The sequence below is a fragment of the Phodopus roborovskii genome, unplaced genomic scaffold (genome assembly GCF_943737965.1).
Source record: "Phodopus roborovskii unplaced genomic scaffold, PHOROB, whole genome shotgun sequence".
Lineage (NCBI taxonomy): Eukaryota > Metazoa > Chordata > Mammalia > Rodentia > Cricetidae > Phodopus > Phodopus roborovskii.
This window is the reverse complement of record NW_026126541.1, coordinates 21,521,259-21,543,290: the sequence shown is the minus strand read 5'-3', so window position 1 is coordinate 21,543,290 and position 22,032 is coordinate 21,521,259. Positions and strand designations below refer to the sequence as shown.

Below are 22,032 nucleotides of genomic sequence, written 5' to 3'. Positions count from 1 at the left end.
CTTCCCTCTTCTCCCCCACCCTTTCCTCCAGAAAAGGATCAAAGACCCGAAGGAGGTGAGGGAGATAGAACGTACTGGAACACACATTTGCAGAGCACAGGACAGGAATGTACTTGATATGTTCAAGAATTCATGAGGTTGGAGCTGGAGAGATGGCCCAGCGGTTAAGAGAACTGGCTGCTCTTCCGAAGGTCCCGAGTTCAGTTCCCAGGACTACTTGGGATTGAAGCCATCTCTGGCATGCATGCAGATAGAGCACTTGTACCTAAAAAAGACATATATAGATAAATGTTTTTTGAAAAAGGAAAACAAAGACTCAATGAAGAGACCAGTGTTGCTGGCACAGAATTAGTAAAATGGAGATTAGACAGTAGGAAGTGAGGCCGGTGACGAAATGTGCAGTAAAAATTATATAGCGCTTTGCAGGGCCCTTGCAAGAGAAAAGTGATTTGGGTATGAGGTCCTCTATTTTAATTAGACCATTCCCTTTGGACATCATGTGGCTACCGTGTTGGGAAGATACAGAAGGTGGAGGCAAGGTAAAGTCATACCAGTTAGGAGGCCGCTGGCAATAATTTAAAGTAAGATATGTTGCTGCCTTAGTCTCGGATGATATGAGAGAATGTGATGGTTTTCTAGATCAGGTGGCCAACTTTAAAAAAAAACAACCCCCCACATTTATTTATTTATTGGGCCAGGTATGTATGCATGCATGCATGTATATATGAGTGTATGCATGTATATAAGTACACATGGTGTGTGTGTGTGTGTGTGTGTGTGTGTGTGTGTGTGTGTGTGTGCCATGTTCCATGGCATAGGCTGGGAGGTCAGAAGACAATTCTTGGGAATTGGTCCTATCCTTCCTCCATTTGGGTCCTGGGGATCCAACTCACGTTGTCAGGCCTGGCAGCCAGCAACTTTACCTGCTGATCTTCCCACCAGCCCTGCAGCCTTTTGACACTGTGATCCCATGTTGTCATTTACAAATATGTTGGGCTGCATTCATCACTATCCTGAGCCACAGACTGGATATGCCTGTGCCAAAGTGTTTCTGGTTAGAAGGGGGAGAAAAAGGGCCAGGTTTCAGGGTTTTTGTATGAGAAACTGGTTAAGTGGATTTTTACTAAGATGAGGAAGATTATGGGGAGAGCAGGTTTGGGGGAACTAGATAAAGAATTCACTTTTGAATAAACTGAAGATAAATGCTCACCACACGTTCATTTGGGGAGATATGAGTCTGAAGCTTGAGGAAAGGTTAGAGGTGGAAATACACATTTGGAAGATGTTTGTGTAGAGTCAAGAGTATATGAATGAAAAAAGAAGGTGACCAAGACCAGAGTCTCATTCTAGCCAAGCACTCAGAGAGCTCAGGTTTCTAATTACCATTCTGTATCGCCTCTGCTACTAGTAGAACGTAACTCACTAAAACCCGAGGCCTGAAGCTTCCCTCAGGGGCTTTGGTGTGTCGGGGGAAACAAAATATATAACATATGTAAACATTCAAGTTACAATACAGAGCCGTGTATGAGTACATGTCAGAGTAATTATCAAGGACTACAACTTTATCTGTCCCTCAGAGGAAAACAGTACTTCACATAGAAATGACCCACAAAGACCTGGTGGGAAAAACAGAACTTGCACTGAACCTTAAACAAGAGACAGAGGCTGGGGAGGTGCAACCATCTCCAGGTTCAAAACTATGTGGACACGTCTGCTGGACTCTATCAGAGGTGCTGTGCTCACAGTTCTGCTTGGTATAACAAATGGATACTTCTACAGTTAGCAGTGGGAAAGACACATAGGGCAGGGTAAAGAGGTCCAGGGATGAAGGGATGAGTGTCCATTTGTCTTTCCCTAGTGGCATTGTGTGGGCAGTCTTCCTCTGTTGTCAGTTAGTGAAGTCACTCATGCCTTGAATCCAGAGCCTTTACTAAGGGTACCGTCATGTAAATGGGACTAATCACCTATGTGGATCTGGCTCACTGCCTACCTTGCTGACCTTGGTTTTCAGCCTCTAGAAAGTTAAGGCCCCCACTTCCATAAATTTTACTGTTATGGCCTGACAGAGTGTTCACTCCCAGAGCCTAATGCATAGTAAAGGGGTTGGCGCATCACCCTCTCTGCGGAGTTAGTATGAGCTGAACTTTGTACAGTGTTTGCAAATGATATGGTAACCACAATATGATTCTGTGCTTGAGGATGTAACTTTTGGAACCAGAGGGCTAGGATGCATATTCCAGTCATAAATCTTGCATTGTGAAATTTATGGTGAATAATGTATCCAAAAAGTTATAGTGAATAATGTGTCCAAAAGCAAGGGTAATAACAATATCCACTTTATAGGCTTTTTGTGAAGATGAAAGAGTTACTAGACAGCTATTAGGACATGTTCTGACAAATAGTAAATGCTGTAAAAGTCTTGAGTTTCTTCATGTGTTTCTTACTCACACCAGTGATGCAGTTTCCAGCCTTAGTGTGTTAAAGACTAATATTTGACCCATGTCTCCCAAACCTCAAGACTTCTATTTCTGGACACTTTTTGAATATATTTAGAGGGCTTCCCAGTCTTTGAATAATAACATACTCAAAAAGAAATGAAATATTTTCTCTTAAAATTATTTCTAATGAAGGTAATAACTGTCTACTTTTTTTACTTGGAGATTAAATCTGTAGTTGCTGCAAAGACTATGCTTGATAGGAGAAACGTGGTGAACTGAGGTGTTAACTTTAGTTTTCCTTTACATACAGGTCTGTGTATGATGATCAACCAAACGCACACAAGAAGTTTATGGAAAAGCTAGATGCTTGTATCCGCAACCATGACAAGGAAATTGAAAAGATGTGTAATTTCCATCATCAGGGCTTTGTAGATGCTATTACAGAACTCCTTAAAGTAAGGGCTGACGCAGAAAAACTGAAGGTAGGAAATAATGTTCAACTTCTCTTTGCCTTTGCTCTCATTAAGTTATGTAACACTGTAGTACCTTGGTCATTGAGTGCACTTTCAGGAAGTAAATGGTACACATAATTAAAAATGTTCCCGGTGCTCCACACAGTTGTCAGCACTAATGACAGGGATGCATTTACCTAATAGGCTGTCTTTACATGCAGGAAATGTGCTAGACATGCAAACAGGGAAAGTCCTGTTTACAGTTTTAGGATTTTTAAAAAACAATGATACAATAGTGTTAGAAAGTTATTCTCCCTGGGCAGTAGTGGTATGTGCCTTTAATCCCAGAGGCAGACGGATCTCTGAGTTCAAGGCTAGCCTGGTCTACAGGGCAACACAGAGAGTCCCTGTTTTGAAATACCAAGAAAAAAGAGCTATCCTCTAGAGTCATAAAAATTTACTATAAATGATTTCATGCTGTTATTCATTATATTGAAAAATATAGTAAAGAAAGTTGCTCACATATTCTGTCCTATTGGAGGCATTATCTATTAAAGTAGGCCTAGATTTGTTCTGTCAGAATATAAAATATTTAATCATAGGAATTGTCTTTTCAATTAAAGTGCTTATCAGGCAGAATCCAAAGATTCCGATTAGGAAGGCCATCATGTAGAGGATATTCAGATAACAAGAGACCAAGCATACCATCAGTGAGGTCACTGAGCATCTCTGTTCTGCAGCTAATGAGATTTTTAATAAACGAGCATGTGCTTCCTCATACGATGACCTAATGAGTCACTTAATATGTGGGAAAATCCAAGTTGAGCTTTGGCTGCACCTGCAGCTTGAACATGCTGCTGTGGGTTGAGATTTCTGTGTTTGATGTTAATCAACCTCCCAGGGTTTGCATTCAGAAAATATGAATGTTTAATTACCGTAAAATGCAATCGCCATTTCCTAAAGACAGTGAATGGCACATAGACCTCATTGAAGTTATCAAAAAGGGACCAGTGGTCAATTGGGTCAGTGATTTGAATTGTTTGACAGACTCAGAAAAGCAAGTAAAGTTCAAAAATCCTGAGTAAATTTGAGAAGTTTGCCACAGAATCTGTTAAAAAGAACTGTCATAACCAATTGAAGTTAACAAAAGTCTTTTTCAATCAAAAGTTCAAGTTCAAGCTGTAGAGTTAATTTGAATTTGCATTTCTTTGTTCTGAGTTTCTCATGAAGCATGATCTGATTACAAGGGTGAGCAGTTACATCAGGGCAGCTTTATGCACGTTTGTCTAACTAAGGCGAAACTATTTTTAAGGTGCAAGTGACTGATACCAACCGAAGGTTTCAAGATGCTGGAAAAGAGGTAGGAAAAGGGTGGATGATAGGGGTGAGTGGATAGATGGGTGGGTGGATAGAAAGAGGGAGAGAAATAACTCAGTATATATGGATGCCATGTAACTTTAAGATTATCAACACCTTTATTTTCTAAGGTGATAGTACAAACAGAAGATATTATTCGATGTAGAATCCAGCAGAGAAATATTACAACCGTAGTAGAGAAATTGCAATTATGCCTCCCAGGTGAGTCATTTATATGCATAAATATGCATTTATTGTATGTTTGGTGTGGTACAATTATAGTTCGATAATACTGCATACTCATCTTCACCATGGGAATTCCAGATTGTTGTGATTACTCCCTAGTGATGCCCGTGGTTGCCTTTCATGTTTACTCCTTCTCTGGATTTCCATGAACTTTAGAAAGTAACTGTTTCCATTTCAACCCATTCCCTAAGCATCTTTGCATTTCTTCTCTGCCTAGCTGCCATTTGGGTCACCTCCCCACCAAAACCCCACCTCCATGTTTGTCTGTTTTCCCTCAGGGAGAGTGTCTTTTAGTTATGTTTTTCCAATCTTTATCTAATCTGTCTAACTTTTTTTTTTTTACCTCTAGTTTTCCCATTGTTTTCTGTTTGTCACTTAACAGGTTGATTTTGCTTTGTTCACAATCTCATTTTGCAGATAAGGTAAGGAAACATTATAAACACTAGGCTTCCCCACTTTTGCCTCTCCTGATGTTTTTTGGAAACACTTAGTTCCTGGTCTGGCTCATTGGGATATTACATAAGTTCTCAAGAACAGTGTTTTCTTTACTTGGACTTACTATGTTTTAAGGTGGATGCATCCTGTTCAAACAAAGCTATTTCTTTCTTTTTTTTTTTTAAATAGATAAATTTGCTTTTTTTTTTTTAAAGATTTATTTATTTATCATATACAGTGAGTATTCTGCTGGCATGCATGCCTGCACACCAGTAGAGGGCACCAGATCTCATTTTAGATGGTTGTGAGCCATCATGTGGGTGCTGGGAATCAAACTCTGGACCTCTGGAAGTGCAGCCAGTGCTCTTAACCTCTGAGCCATCTCTCCAGCCCAACAAAGCTGTTTCTTTTTCTTCACATTGTCAGTGAAATCCATCTCAGGGTCTGGTTTAACTTTTATTTCCTCTTTAGGAAGAAACCTAACCTACCATATCCAGGGAAATGAAATACCATGTATATATTCTATTTATGTGACAGAAATTTAACTTAGAATAAAAATGATACTGTCAACATTGACAACAGTGAAGGCGGGTTTAAATGAGTCCACCAGACCCAAGATGAATGGTAATTAGGTATTAAGCGCATACACAAATAATAGTAAAAACTGTCATGATCTTCTTGCTCCAGAAGATGCAGGCTCTGCCCTTCTCATGCTCTCATGGCAACCCAATAGATTGTGAGCCAGCTCCTCCTCTACCTTATAAGGGGTCACATCTGCACAGCGGAGTCCACGCCCGTAGGGTGGGACCACCACCAAAGGGCACTGGCAAAGCAAGGTGCCACTACACAGAAGGGTTTTTTGTTTTGTTTTGTTTTGTTTTTGTTTTTTGTTTTGTTTTTGTTTTTCAAGACAGGGTTTCTCTGTGGTCTTGGAGCCTGTCCTGGAACTCGCTCTGTAGACCAGGCTGGGTCTCCACCTCACAGAGATCCGCCTGCCTCTGCCTCCCAAGTGCTGGGATTAAAGGTGTGCACCACCACCGCCCAGCTACACAGCAGTTTTTATTGGCTAAGATAAATATATTGTTTTCTCACTAATGAGAATAGCTTTTCTTAGAATTCCTACACGTGCACTCAGTTGAGTACATAGTAGACTAGGGATATTTGCATATTAACTTTGGATAACTAAAATGCCAATTTTCTAAAGGTTTTAGGGTTGAGAAACACTCTGAATGGGGTTCTGTGGTGCCTGTGCTGCCATTAGGTACACTGGATCAGCCATGAAGACACTTCTTCACTGCATTCCTTGTCATTTGCCACTTTAGACAGTGAGCCTGAGAGTGGGTGCTGGCGGGATGAATGGCAGAGAGCTGGGTTCAGCACACGCCTCAGTGGCTCTGAGCTGTGAATATGCACTCTTCATTGCCACTGAGCCTCCCTCCCCGAGTTTGCACTTTCTGATGAACAACCCATACATCTCCCCATGCGTCAAGCATTGTGGAAGATTTTGGAATTATACAGTTCCAGGTTTATTATTTTATTGGATAACTGTATTTCTGGGGCTTTGTGGAAGGGTTGAGATGAGTAAAGATTCTTTGCTGGGTCTGTTTCCACTGATGTTATAACTCACTGTGCTGTTAGCATTGACAGTTTCTTTTTCCTTGTGTAGTTAGTTATATTACAGTCATGCTATTTATGTCGAGTCAGCTGAATCTCACTGTCACTCAGTTAGTTTTCTTTCTAAACTAAATTAGAAACTTCTGACTCCACTTCTGAAAAGACACAGTAGTAGTTTCTGAATAATCAGTAGGTTCCTGTCTCATTGCGGGCATCAGTGTATATGAGTGTTTCAGCTTTAATACGTCAATGTGTTTAATGTTCACTATGTTAAAATTCATAACACATACAACATTTTATTTGAGAACATCAGCTCGCCACTTCGTAGTGTAGAGAAGACTAATGAGTTTGTTGTGTTGAACGCACTTTCTTCTAAAGCGAAAACGTTGTCTTTAATGCAGTGCTGGAAATGTACAGCAAGCTGAAAGAACAGGTGAGCATGAAAAGGTGAGTGCGCTTCTCCGTTGTCTTAAGTGAGGGTCCTTATCTGGGAGCACAGGCCAGCCCTGTGAATCACAGTGGGTCTGGATTTTGCTTTCACTCTTAACGCTAACCCTTCTCATTCAACGTGCTTATCGTTGTCACTCAGTAAAGCAAACGGTAGCCACATATTTATGAATCCTTGTCCTTTATAAGCGACACGGAAGACCGAGAAGAGTACTGACAAAGGAAAAGTAGACACCTCAAAAGGAGTCAGAGTTTTGTTAACTTACCTACTTTACTATAATGCAGGGCCGATTGCAGGATGCGGGCTGCAGGCGGGGCACAGGTGGTTATGAGTTGTCAGCCAGGGCAGTGTACTTCAACTTCAGCTTCATAATGCAGGCGACAGCATGACATGAAAAGCAAAATGAAGTGGCCTATTAATTGCCACAGGAACAGTGATGAGATGATGTTCAAGGTGTTAAAAAATGGGCAGCTCCAAAGTAAGATTGAAAAGCCAAAATAAGCAAGACACACGTGGATTAGGGGAAATGATTTTTAGTTATTTATAATCAATTATAGCATGTAATATACAAACCCGTAGTCAGGGAATGTCTCACTTTATCATGCTACACCTTGATTTTCAGTTGGTTTGCCTATTTGTATTAATTTGTAGAATAGTAATTTTCCCTTATTAAACATAAATAAGCCAGAAAAGTCTTTTGTTTATATACTGTTAGTTTGTTTTCTTTTTGTGTTATGCATTCTCATATCTTAAACTTCAAGCAGTTTTACGTGTTTATTGCAAAAAACAAAAGCAAAAAACAAACAAACAAACAAACAAAAAAACCAATCAACTTGCACCCCCTCAAGCCCACCAGGGATTATTTCCCTTTCACTGCATTGACCTCCTCTTCTCATGGGGCAAAGGCTTTAACTCACCACCAGCTGTTTTAGTCTTTACACTTTCAAGTATAAAAGCATGTAAAGTGTCTTTAAGTGGCTGTTACTGTCTTCTAGTTTTATCTCTTTTTTTCAGTAATATAATCTAATAGTTATAATCAGATTTTCTCCACAATGCCCCAAATATCATTCTTATGTGGGTTTTTTTTGTCCATTTTATTTTATTAATAAAATCCAGTAATCATTATTTTAGAAACAGGTCTCATCTGTAGCTCAGGCTCATTGTATAGACTCAGACTTGCAGTGGTTTCCCCCCCCCCCCCCCCCCCCCCGCAGCTTCTCCAGTGTTGGGTTAAAGGTGTGGGCCCACCCTTCTGGAGGTGCTGCCTTCCAGCTGTTCTTTGCTGTTCAGGAAAAGTTCAGGTCAGTCTTGCATCTTAGGACACATTGGTGGTTTATTTTTTGTTTGTTTGTTTGTTTGGTTTTGGGGTTTTCCAGACATAGTTTCTCTGTGTAGCCCTGGCTGTCTTGGGACTCACTCTGTAGACCAGGCTGGCCTGGAATTCACAGATCCCCGCCTGCCTCTGCCTCTCAAGTGCTGGTATTAAAGGTGTGCACCACCACTATCCCTGGGATTTCCACTTTTAATTTCTGTTTTCTTTGGTCCTTTTTTTCTGATTATTGCTGTGGGGCCATGAATATTTAAAAAATAAATGTGTATAGCCCACTATAACACTTGAAGTTATGACCATTCTGCCTCAGGCTTCCAAATACTGATATGTCCCAAACTTTCTTGTTAGACTTTCTTTGGACCTCCAGCCTGCAAAGAATGATCTGGAGATTTACTATTAATTATGAAATCTTGGCTGTAGCTTAGGCTTGTTCCCAACTAGCTCTTACAACTTAATTCATAGTTTTTAAATCTACGTTCTGCCACATGTCTTGGTTACTTCTCCTCAGCAGACTTGTAGTCTGCAGGCAAAATCCTCACACCTACATTCCTCCTCCCCTTCCTCTTTCTCCCCGGAAATCCTGCCTAGCTGTTGGCCATTCAGCTTTTTATTAAACCAATCAAAAGGAGTCTTAGGCAGGGACACATCTTTACAGTATACACAAATATTCTGCTACACTGATGTGACAGACATGAGCAATGCCTTGTCACAAGGTTTGATATATTCTTTTTTCCATTATCTTTCAGTTTACAGTATTTTCTAGTTGTCCTGTGATCTTGGAAAGTTATGTTTATGTGTTCATACTCTGAGTCCCAGAACCTCTTCCCTATGACATCTTGACCAAATTACACTGTCCAGTTTTTTCATCATAGCATATAAATAGTATTGGCTGCCAATAGCTTATACCTCAGAGGGTTGAAATAAAGAATAAGCCCATGAAAGTCTTTTTTAGTTTCTCTAGGCCACAAACTCTGGTTTACTGTACACATGGCATGTCCATAGTGCCTAATAAGTAGTGAGCAATCAGAAAGTATTAGTTTAATTGAAAGAAATCATTCAATAAGTGATTTTCATCTGACTTTTGAGGAACTTAATGAAATTTCTAATTAGTCATATGAAATTTTCTAAAAAATGTTAAATAAAATTTGCATTTATTTAGAATGAAACATGTGCTGTAGTTTTTGATAGTACCATTGAGTGTTATGGTAGGAAAAATATTAAGAAATTGCACAGTGAAAAATTTAGTATTGTGTTGTGATTTGTAAATTTATTTACAGTTAAGACATTGCAACAACTATGATAGTGTTCCTCGTGCTATAGATTTAGATGGTATTAAGTAAGGAAGGTTATACTAGTAGAAGCCATGAATGTTAGCTGCCAATGTGTGTATAATATACACAGTTGTGTTTAGTAATGGAGATAAAAGTTAATTTTATTTTCTCCCTGGTGCTACAGTTGGAACCCGGGTCCTTGTGTGTGCTAGGAGGCCCAGCTTGAGTCTCCTCTTTGAGGGGAGCATCAGGCTGATTCATTATTTGGGTCTTTTGTAAAGTTAATTGGCATGGACTTTTTACAGTTCCCTGTTAACCTCTCACAGGTATTATTCTGCCCTGAAAACGATGGAGCAGTTGGAGAACGTGTACTTCCCCCGGGTTAGTCAGTACCGATTCTGTCAGCTAATGATAGACACACTCCCTAAACTTCGGGAAGACATCAAAGAAATCTCCATGTCTGACCTCAAGGACTTCCTGGAAAGCATTCGAAAGCATTCGGACAAGATAGGTGAAACAGCCATGAAGCACGTGAGTTTGACATCCAAGTCAATACTCCTGGTGTCCAGGATGTAAAGTATGCTTACCTCTTGGCATGCTCATTTGTGTTTAGGCTCATCGTTTTCGTCATCCCTGATCTTCCTTTAGAATGGAGTTTCGTTTTTTCAGTATTTTCTTTGGAGTTACAGATATTTTTAAAATTTTAGGTAAATCAGTTTAACTTGACTTTTTCAGTCATTCACCAGCCAAACTCCCAGCAGTCCATCCTTGCTTTCACATGGTTTTGCACTCATGTTTTCTAGCAGTCAGATCTGCCTTCCAAATAAGTGTCAGCCACAGAAGTGCAAAGTTTTATGCTAAGGTCCTAAACTGTTCCTTTGTAAAGGTTGATCTTTATTATTTTATTATGTGTATGTGGGAGTGTCTGGGTGATGTGTGTGTGGGTGTGTGTGTGTATAGGTAGGTGCCAGAGGCAGCTAGAGGTGTTGGATCCCTGAGGACTCCATTATAGATGGTTGTGACCTGCCCAGAATGGATGCTGGGCACTGAGCTCAGGCCCTCTGCCCAGAATGGATGCTGGGCACTGAGCTCAGGCCCTCTGCAAGAGCAGCAGTACTCTTAACTACTGAGCCTTCTTTTCACCCCCCATAAACTGCTCCTTTTGAAAATATATTAAAATTCAGTTTGAATTAAAACCTGCAGTTCAGTAATAAGACCAGAAACAAGCAGAATAGCTGGGTGCACACCTTTAATTCCAGAACTTGGGAGACTGAGGCAGGTGGATCTCTGTGAGTTGAAGGACGGCCTGGACTACAAAGTTAGTTCCAGGACAGCTAGGGCTCCATATTGAAATCCTGTCTCGAAAAAAACAAAAACAAAAAACAAACAAATGAAAAAAACAAACAAGCACAATTAAAGATAAGGTGCATGTGGAAAATTAGCCAAGCTAGAAATTGGATCTTAATATTTCCAAATAAAATTGATACTCCTTTATGAGAGAATTTGAAAGAGAAGAAAGTACAAATCCAGAATAAAAAAGAGGACATTGCTACAGATCCTATATTTGCATTTCAATAATAAATGGCTGGCTTTGGGAGAGATGGCTCAGTTGGTAAAGCACCTGCCTCTCAAGCATGAGTTTGACTCCCAGAACCCACATAGAAGAGCCAGACTTGGTATGTGCTTGCAATCTCAGTCCTGGAGAAGCAGATTTGGGATCCCTTGGTCAGCCCCAGGTGTCAGTGAGAGATCTCATCTCATTCAGTCAGTCAGTCACAATCCCAAGGAATGAAGCTTGAGCTTGATCTCACATACACATGCTTCCCCCAGCCCCGACACACATAGGAAACAGCTTAGGAAAAGGAATATGTTATGAATAGTTATCTTGGAGCACTGCACTTGGTGAAACACAACTATGAACCTAGTGCTTGAGAAGCTGAAATGGGAAGACCTCAAGTTTGTGGCCAAGCTGAGAGACATAGTGAGATCCAGGTCAGCCTGGTTACATAGCAGGAGCCTGTATCAAATGTTTAAGTAGGTAGTTGGGTAAATGGAGGAGTGGGTGAATGTTGCTTTTGACTAGGATCAATTTTGAAATAATTTGGACCTTGTTTTCCTAACAATAGGCACAACAGCAGAAAAGCTTCAGTGCCGCTCTTCAGAAGCAAAACAATGCGAGGTTTGGGAAAAATACACATGTAAATAATGACAGAATTCTAGACGAGAAGAGTGACATTGTATTGAAACATGTACTGGAAGAGGAGGCCGAGAATGAAGAGGAGGTAATGGGTTCCTTTCTGCCTTTTGCTTTATAAAGTACTGTGTTTTCCATGTGTAACTTGATTTATGTCCATCAGTCTGTAATGGGCAGTGAGTGATCTGAAACAATGGACTACGTAATTGATAGACAGCAATAGTTAAGCATATAGGAATAAGCTAAAAAAAACACCAACGTCAAATGAAATGGGGCTGTTTATAGTTTATGCCTGCTATGGGAGAATTAAATCAATATGATAACAGTCTGTGAATCGGTATCTGTTTTTCACTTTGTATTATGTAATAGTTTAACCTATCATTTTTAAAAATAGATTTATTTTTCAGGTCTTAACTGTTCAAGATCTTGTTGACTTTTCTCCTGTTTACCGATGCTTACACATTTACTCTGCTTTGGTGAGTATTTTTGCCACGTCTCATTGACATTGACCATCTAAGTTTGCTATACTGTGGCTTAATTTTTTGACTGCCTTCTGATCATGTTGAGTTTGGTGGAGAATTGTTTTGTGTTTGGTAGTACTTAATTTTTCCATCCCTCCTTTTCTCCCATCTCTCTCTTCACCCTTCTCCCTTTCTTCCTCTCTTTCCTTCCTTTCCCTGTCTCTCATTTTTGACAGGTTCTTATTTAGCCCAGCCTGGCCTTGAACTTACTGTTGGCCAAGGATGACCTTGAACTTGATTCTCCTCTCCTCCACTGGCTGGTTTATGCAGTCCTAGTGAATTTGGGGCCTGGTGAATGCTAGGCAATCCCTCTGCCACCCAAGATGCATCCTTAGCCCCTTAACTCTCTTTACTTTTATTTTGAGACAGGGTCTCACTAAGTTGTCCAGGTTGACCTTGAACTTGTGATCCTTCTGTCTCAGCCTCTTGAGTAGCTGGGCTCACAGATCTGTGCCACCAAGCCTGACTGATGTTTTATATTCCATGTCTTTTATTATAACCCAAGCTGAATTATGTTATATAATACTTTTTTAGTATATTGATTTTTGTGGTTTGTCCTTTTCCGAAAGATTTATTTGAATTTTTTTTTAAATCCCATTTCTTTCTTTCTTTTAAATTTTATTCTCTCTTATATCCTGACCACAGTTTCCCCTCCTGTCTCTTCCTGAACTCCCGAACCTGCCCTCTCCTCAGAGCAACTCCTTCTCTATTTCTCTCCAAAAAAGAAAAAAAAAAAAAAAAGAAAAAGAAAAAGCAAGCCTCCCAGTGATATCTACCAAACTTGGCCTAACAAGTTACAATAAGACTGGACACAAATCCTTATATTAAGGCTGGATGAGGCAACCCAGTAGGAGGAAAGGGTCCAGAGCACAGGCAAAAGAGTCAGAGACTCCCCTCTCCTACCCCAGACTTCTATTGTTGGGGGTCCCAAAGAACACAAAGCTACACAACCATAACACATATATACAGAGGGCCTAGCCCAGACCCATGACTGTTGCTTCAGTGTCTTGAGCTCCCATGAACCCTGCTTAACTGGTTCTGTGGGTCGTGGTCTCCTGGTGTCCTAGACCCCTCTGGCTCCTACAATCCTTCCTCCCCCTGTTCTGTAGGGTTCCCCTGGCTCTGTGCAGTGTTTAGCTGTGGGTCTCTGCATCTGCTTCCGTTAGTTGCTGAAGTCTCTCTGATGACAATTGGGCTAGACACCGATCTATGAGTGTGGCAGAATAGAGTGAATCATTTCATTGATCTTTTTTCTTTTCTTTTCTTTTTCCTGATTCTTTTTTTCCTCCAGAGGTCATGTTTGGTTCTATCTTGTTCTCTGAGCTGCCCAGTCTCTGGTTCCTGGCCATCCAGGCGTGTCAGGCAGGAGCCCCTCCGGTGGCACGGGCCTCACGTTGGACCAATCACTGGTTGGCACAAGTTCTGATCCATTTTCCCAGGATGTCTTGCAGGCAGGGCAGGTTGTAGGTTGAAGGTCTCGTGGCTGTGTTGATGTCCTAGTCTCGGGAACCTTGCTGGTTACAGAGTGACCAGTTCAGGCTTGGTATCTCCCATTACAAGGAGCTGTCAAAAGCTAGGCTCACAACCAACGCCACCTCCCCCTAAAAGGACTTAACTGCTGGACCTGGTGTAACTTATAATTCTAGCTTGAGGAGGAGGATCATAAGTTGGAAGAAAGCCTGGGCTATTTAAGGGGATCTGTCTTTTAAAAAGACCAGCCATTTTGAAAAATGTCTGTTTTTTCTTTCTCCCTGGTTCACCCTAGTGGCTCTCTGCTTTACTGACTTGGATATATTTGACTCTTTTGTGGGTCTCATAGGCTTATCTATTTCTCTTGCATGTGTGATTGCTTTAAGTATCTCCTGCAGTGCTAGGTTATAGGTCATGGTTTGTGATTATCTTGTATGTTTCTCTCAGTTTTCGAAGATGCTTTTGCTGGATGTAGAGTGTTGGTTAACAGCCATTTACTCTGAGGGCTTGAAGTAGATGATTCCATACTCCTTGACTTTTAGGGCTTTTGCTGAGAGCTCTGATGTAACTCTGTGGGTTTGATTTTGTATCTGAGTTGGCATTTTTTCTTTTGTAACTTTCATTGTTCTTTCTTGGCCTGTAGTCTTGGTATTTCATCTGTACTGTGGCATGGATGGATTCTCTTTTGGTCAGGTCTGATTAGTCCTTCTAGTTCTCCTGTGCTTGGGTATCCATATATTTCCCTAGATTTGGAATTCCACTTGGCAGTAATTTCCTTAAAAGTGTTTTCTATGCCTTTGGTTGCAGCTCATTTCCTTTTTCACCGTGGATGTTTAGGCTTGTTCTTCTGATCATGTCTTAGAATTCTTGAAAGCTCTGGTCATACTTACTTTTTTTTCCTTTCTTTCTTGCTGTTTGAAGTTTCCTCAACCTTATCTCAGTCCCTGTTCTCTGTCCTGTCATTTTAGTCTCTTCAGTCCCTGATGTTCTCTGCCCTGTTGGTCTGGTCTGTTGGTGGCACTTTGCAATGAGTTATTTGATTTAGTGAGCTTTTCATTCCCTGCATTTATAGTTGGTTCTTTTCCTGGATTTCTGTTTCTTTGATGAATCTTTCATTCACCTTGCTGATTTGCTGGGCTCCAAGTTTACCTTCATCGCTTCCCTGTCTGCTTGTTTTAACCCTTATTGAGGTATAAAACACACTCTCATGCGCTCTGGCATTTCATCCATTCAGATCTTTGCATTGGTTTTTTGAGGCATTAGGACTTTGGGAGAAATCATTCTGTCTTGTTTCATAACATTTCTTATGGATTTCTGTGCTGTGGCCTGCGTATTTGTGGGATTTTCTTCAAGAATATTTTTAGCCATTCCTTGTTTGGTTGTTTTTTGTTTTGTTTTTTGAGACAGGGTTTCTCTGTGTGGCCTTGACTGTCCTGGAACTCACTCTGTAGACCAGGCTGGCCTTCAACTCAGAGATCGGTGTCCCTCTGCCTCCTGAGTGCTAGGATCAAAGGTGGGCGCCACCAACACCTGGCTTTACCACTCTGATTTTCTGGAGGTCTTTTTAGTGGATAGGCTTCTGGTTTTATGATCTCCTGTAAAGGGATCCCTTTAAACATTATATTCTCTAAGTCACAGTGCAGAGTTACACGTGGAAGGGTATTGTAGTAAAGTCCTTGTTAAAGTGCCCAGTTCTACCAGAGCATGGTAGTGCATGTTTGTACCCTCAGCACCCAGAAGGCCAAGGCAAGAGAACTTCTGTAAGTTGGGGACTAGCCAGGGCCACATAACAAAGCTTTGTTTAAAAGAAAAAGAACAAACGAGTAGAGAACTTAGGACTCCTAATAACAATAAACATTAAATATTGCATTGAATTAATAATAAAATGTTAACCCCCCCAATGGACAAACAAAACAGAAATATTCTATTATATAAACATTTAAAAGATACTAATTTTCAATGCAAATTTATTTTCTATTTACTCATTATTAGAACATAACCTATGTTTATGCTGTTTGAATCAGTTACGTACTAATTAGAATAATTTATACCTGAAATGAAGTAATAATTTTAACATCAAGACTCTTTTAGGCTCAAAAAAGAAAATAAGCACTAAAACATTTTATATTAGAAAATATAACATTTGGACAAATATATATTAAATCGGGTAAAATTGTAAAAGGGTCATGTGTTGCTAGCAGGAATTCAAAAGTAAAGGGATACATGTCAACTGTATACATGAGAATTATCCATGTATCTTAAGTAAATGACGCTTGATGTTATTTAAATGAGGTTGTACATTATGCTGATTGTCATATCCTCTGCATTTGTTCAAACTCTTAGTTAAAAAAAAATTCAGTTAATGTATTAGAATTGCATAATCAGTAACAATTATTTTGAAGTTCTTGGTAGCTGTAGCACAAGAACAATAGGAGATACTTAAGATTTTTTTTCTGCATTATGAGTTTATTTTAGATGACTTTTAGAAAAGTAATGGTTTTGTAGCTACTTAAATAAATCTTTTTTTTTTTTTTTTTCATTGAAAAGTTTTCTATTGTTAAATTTCCCTTGGTTTTCCTTTGGAGTTTTAAATGAAGATGAGAATGTGACTCCCAACTTTTTTTTGATTCTGAGAAGATTCTTACTTAGCAGACAGTATGGAGATGTATCTGTATTCCCATTTAACATCATCTGTTTATTTGTTGGATGTGGTGGTGGGTGTGAATTGTTACAGAGTAACTGAAAATAAAGGGAAAGAGTAGGAGCGCTAGGAAAAGCTTTTTTAAGGACTTACTGTTCAGGAGTACCAAGAGATGAGTAAAAATGTCATAGAGAATGTCAACTGGGAAGAGAGATGAGTAAAAATGTCATAGAGAATGTCAACTGGGAACTGCCCACCAGGAAGAGCGTGTGGGAGAGGACAGTGAATCGGACACACTGATAGGGTGTGGCCGGCATGGAGGGAGAGGCCAGGTCATAGTTTTTTTGACAGCTGTTTCTTTTTACTTATTTATTTATTTAACATCTCTCATTGGGTACCATATTTTCAGTTTGGTCAGTGAAAAGCTTGTTCAAGTGGCAAATTAGGAAAATGTTTCTTAAACTCTATTTTAGGTAACTTTGAAATAAAGTTGCTAGTTTTTAAAGCTATAATGCCAAACTCTTTTTCTTACCATCTTTGTGAAATGCCATTTGTCATTTACGTTCCAGTTTGGAAAGTTAACATGATTCCCCAGAGGACGAAGAAGGCTCTCTCAGCTGGGAGGGCAAGGGAAGGAGGGAGGTTGGGTCATGACCATCATTCACCTGGTGCTCTTTAGGGTGATGAAGAAACATTTGAAAATTATTACCGGAAGCAAAGGAAGAAGCAAGCACGCCTGGTTCTGCAGCCACAGTCGAGTGTGGTGAGTGTGAGCTTCCTGTGCAGTGGGACTGATACTGTCAGCCCGTACCTGGCTTTAATTTTCAGAGCATGTATCACTGCTTATTCATATGTAAATATTTATTGATCACCTACCATTTCTAGTAATTGATTAGGTGCCAACTGTACAATAGTGAGCAAAACTGGGTCAGTCTCTTCTCTCCTGAGTTTACATTCGGTTAGGGAAGATAGACATTGCATTAAAAACATCAGCAAGCCAAACGTTAGGGAGTAGTAATTTGTTTCTGACGCTGTGGTAAGCTGTGTGCTAAGATTCTTTGTCACACTGCACAAAGCAACTGGAGACCGTGGAGAGACTTTTCCTTTGTGTTTTTATTTTTTAATTGTGTGTATGTGGCTGGGGTGGGTTTGTATATGTGATTAGGGCTACCTGCAGAGGCCAGGAGAGCATTAGATCCCCTGGAAGTGGAATTACGGGTGGTTGTCAGCCTGTGTGGGGGTGTGGGGAACTTAACCTTGGTCCTCTGTAAGAGAGCTAGGGCTCTTAACCACTAAGCCATTTTTCTAGCCTCTGGATAGACTTTCTTTTTAAATTAGTTTTCTTCTTAAATGTACTGGGCATCTGGCAGGAAAATTATAATTCAGCCAACAGCTTTGGCTGTGGTGACATTTACATGACTAAATGTGTTGGTAAAAGCTCAAAGATACTACACATGAAAAAATGCCTCAAACTATATGATTATACCCTAAATGAAGTCAGAAACCCTACATTTTAATGAGGCATTGGGTGTAACTTTTATCCTAAAAGGATCTATGGGATGGGAATGCATGAGTTTTGAATGATACAGGGTTAAACCTAGAGCATTTAAAGCAGATGCCATGTAAGAGATCTCCTTTCTTGTAACCTGGGGCTTCTGGGGTTTTAAAGCCCATTCATTATTAAGATTACTAAGATAGAAAGCCATCTAAAAACCTGTCTCAACAATTAATGACAAATAATCCAGCTTTAAGAACAAACAAAAGAGATTTAAGTAGACATTTTGTTACAGATACACAGATGCTATGCATACATGAGAAAGTTGTTCAGTATGTATAATTTTTCATCAGGAAAATGTAAACAAAAGCTACAGTGAATTACTGCTATGTACTTATGGGATGCCTTACATTAAAAGCTTGATGGCATCAGGCGCTGGTAAGGGTGTGGAACTCAGCACCTGGAATTCTCTTATACTCATGGTGGGTACAAAAATAATATCATTACTAGGAAATGGTTTAACAATTTGTAACAGTAAGTTATTGTACAATTCTACAGTCTCCTAGATAATCACTCATGAGAAATAAAAACACATGGCTTATATATAACTGTTTATAGTAGTTTTATTTATAAATACCAAAATCAAAAACCATCCTCAATGTGTATGAACTCATTAGTAGACAAATTACATAATTATGAATAGTCATTATTATTGTGCTTGGATATATAGAGGAACATACAATATGGATACATTTTTAAAGCACCATTTTATGTGAAAACATTCAGATATATGAAATTGGTATAGTGTGGTTTATGTAATTGAAATTTTTAAAAAGGTAAAACTATAGGACAAAATGGGGTCAGTGATTGCTGAAGACTGGGAGTCTGGCAGGGTAGTTCACTACAAAGAGGCATGAGGGAGCTGTGTGAGAGATATCTAGAAATATGTGCATATCTTTGTATCTCGATTGGCAATTATACAGCACATAATTTTGTCAGAACACAGTGATAGGGTGCTGGCTCTACACACAAAGTCTTGAGTTCAATCCCAAGCACAACACCAACAGGCAGGGTCAAAATGAAATAGATCCTAAACGTTAGAGGCCATGAGATGCTCCACTAAGACTGGAACATCCTTGGTTCTGAAGGAAAGTCACTGTCAGTCTAGGGTTCAATATCTAGTGAAAGAAAGGCAAGCAGGTTATTTTCAAAGAAAACTGGAGTTTGCCCCGAGACACCGTTGCCAAAGACTTTTGAAAGGGAAAGGCCAGAGGAAAGCACTACCAAGTGGAAGACTGAGATGTAAGAAGGGAAAATCAGCAAAGATGTTGATAAATGTGTACTGATTGTAGGACATCATCTGTGTGGTACTGTGGACTTTAAGGGAAGACAGAATTAAAATACCCAGCAGTAACACAGAGATGTAACGACAGAGTCAGTGCATGTTGTCTATTCTGCAGCATTTGAATTGTCCAGAGCAGTAAGAACATTGATTGTGGGCGATGACTTAGGATGAAACATGAGTGTAGTGAGATAGTCCTTCTGTGGCACGGACCACGCCCATTGGGGGGTGGAGCCATGGGCGGAAGTGAACTGTGGAAGGAGGTCGGAGGAAGGGGGGGGGAGCTCTTTTGCTGGCGGGACTCTGACAAATGAACACCAGGAAATTCCACCCAATGCTCTCCTGTCCGAGTCCCGCCAGCAAGAGATTTTTTCCCAGCTGTTCCTCCGACCTCCTTCCACAGGTCACTTCCGCCCATGGCTCCACCCCTCAATGGGCATGGTCAGAGCCACAGAAGGACTATCTCATTACACATGGTTTATGGAGTAACTTCTTGAAGAGTAGAAACCATTTAGTGAGGTTAAAAAAAAAAAAAAAAAAAAAAAACAATAATGAAATAATGTATATCCATCTTAGTGTTGATTATTGTAGATCTATAAGCATTTGATAACATTAACTCAAAACATTCAAAACAGATTGCCATGACTCCAAGGAGAAATGAACATAGTCCATAGTTTATAAACCAACTAGGCAGAATTCCAGTAAGATGCAGGATATAGAGAACCCCATTTCTCCAATTGAAAAAGCACATTTTACTCAAGCATATATGTAGTGCTTGAATTTTTTTTATTACAATACTATGTTACATAACAACCATCAGAAAGTATCAAAAATTTATATTGTATAGAGTACATTTTCTTTTTGCAGTGTTAGGGACTGAACTGAGCTCATCACAAACATTAGGCAATTAATACTCTGTCACTGAACAATTCTCCTATCCCTTTCCACTTTTTATCATGTATTAAAAAGTATTGCAGGGGCTGGAGAGATGGCTCAGTGGTTAAGAGTATTGTTTACTCTTCCAGAGGACCCAGGTTCAATTTTTAGCACCCACATGGTGGCTCATAATTCTCTGTGGCTCCAGTCCCAGGGGATCTGATGCCACCTTCTGTCCTTGGCATCACATGCATGCGATAAACAGATATGCACTCAAGCAAACCCTCATAACCATAAAAGGAAGATAAATAACCCCCTATCCCCGTGTGTGTATGATTGCTACGGTACATTTCTGAGGTCAGGGGACAACTTGAAGGAGTTGGTTCCCTCCACATGATTCCTGGTGATTGAACTCATATTGTAGACTTAGTGGCAAGTGGCTGAACTATCTGCTGAACTGTCTGGTCAGCACTTGCATGTTGTTTTTAAGTTAAAAAGTATTAACAAGGCAGGTGAGATGGCTCAGAGGTTAAGGGCACCTGCTTCCAATGCAATTCCAATTCCAGTGCCTGGGATCCACAGGGTGGAAGCAAAGAATAGATTCCTGAAAACTGTTCTCCATGTATATAAATAGCACACATAAATACATGTAATACAAATAATTAACAAAAAGTATTAATGATCCTCACTCCCTTCAACTGATGAAAGAGACCCTGATGTTGGACGACTTAACACATTTATGGAATACACTGACTTAGTTTCCAGTTGCTGCGATAAAATAACTTGACAAAGATCTGCTAGGGGGGGAGATTCTTGTTAGCTCAAGTCCAGGTTACTGTCCATTGAAGCAGGAAGCATCAGGAGCTGGAGAGAACTGGTCACATTAAATCCACAGTCGGAAGAAGAACTGTAAGGTCCAGGCATGCTGTACTCCACTCTCTCTTTGAAAATGAATAGATAAATGAACAAACGAACAAATGAATGAATGAATGAATGATTGAGTCAGTGAATAAACAAATGAAAACCCAGGCCTACAGTGCAGAAAATGGTGCTGCCCACTTTTAGATTAGGTCTTCCTAAAACGAAGTAATCAAGGCAAATCCTCACAGAAATGCCCATGAACTAACTTAATCTGATAACACCCCACTGAGCTCCAGACTGTGTTAACAAGTAAAACCAACCATCATCTAGAACTTACTTGGAACTTAAGATAGTTCATATAATCAAATTTATGGATAAAGTCAGATGGTCAGTTTTCCTTTATGTTTTTGTTTAAATTCTGTCAGTGTCTGTGAATGATCATGTGTGATCACGTGTGCACAGGCTTGTGTGGTGGATGACTGTGTGGTGGTCAGAGGACTGTCTTGACTCTTCCCTAAGTGCTGTCCACATTGTATTTTAGAAAAATAAAATTTTAAATTAAAATATAATTGTATCACTTTTCTTTCCTCCACTCAACCCCTCTCAAGTCTCTCCCCAACTGCTCAAATCAGTAGCCTCATTTTCTTTGGGTTTTATTGTTACACATACATAAATATGACCTGCTGAATTTATTTTTGTTGTTTTTGTGTACAGAAACGACCCCTTTGTATTGGATTTTTTTTTTTTTTTGTTTTGTTTAAGATACAGCCTTCTGTTGGTGTGGAGCTTGCCAAATTGACTAATTTGGCTAGCTGGCAAGTGAGCCCCAGGGAATCTACCAGTCTCTGTCTCTCTAGCACTGGAACTATAAGCATGTGTTATATTACCTGTCTTTATTTATTTGTGTTTAGATTTTATTTAATTTGTAGTTACACTTATATGTGTATGTATGTGTGGGTGGGTTCTAGCTGGTTGTGAGCCATCTTCCATGTATACCGGAAACTGAACTTGGATATTCTGGCAGCCCAGTGAGCACTGTTTA

At 39.9% G+C, this 22,032-nt stretch overlaps 1 protein-coding gene across 2 annotated transcripts in view; it reads left to right on the top strand.

Moving 5' to 3' along the window:
* Exoc6 (exocyst complex component 6) overlaps positions 1 to 22,032 on the top strand; it is a 139,293-nt gene that overhangs the window by 36,334 nt on the left and 80,927 nt on the right. For both annotated transcript variants that reach the window (XM_051199579.1, XM_051199580.1), the window contains exons 2-9: positions 2,749 to 2,920; positions 4,203 to 4,250; positions 4,378 to 4,468; positions 6,943 to 6,988; positions 9,917 to 10,121; positions 11,717 to 11,872; positions 12,192 to 12,260; positions 17,096 to 17,179. In XM_051199579.1, the coding sequence (XP_051055536.1) occupies positions 2,749 to 2,920; positions 4,203 to 4,250; positions 4,378 to 4,468; positions 6,943 to 6,988; positions 9,917 to 10,121; positions 11,717 to 11,872; positions 12,192 to 12,260; positions 17,096 to 17,179 (871 nt within the window). The remainder of the gene's footprint in view (positions 1 to 2,748; positions 2,921 to 4,202; positions 4,251 to 4,377; positions 4,469 to 6,942; positions 6,989 to 9,916; positions 10,122 to 11,716; positions 11,873 to 12,191; positions 12,261 to 17,095; positions 17,180 to 22,032) is intronic.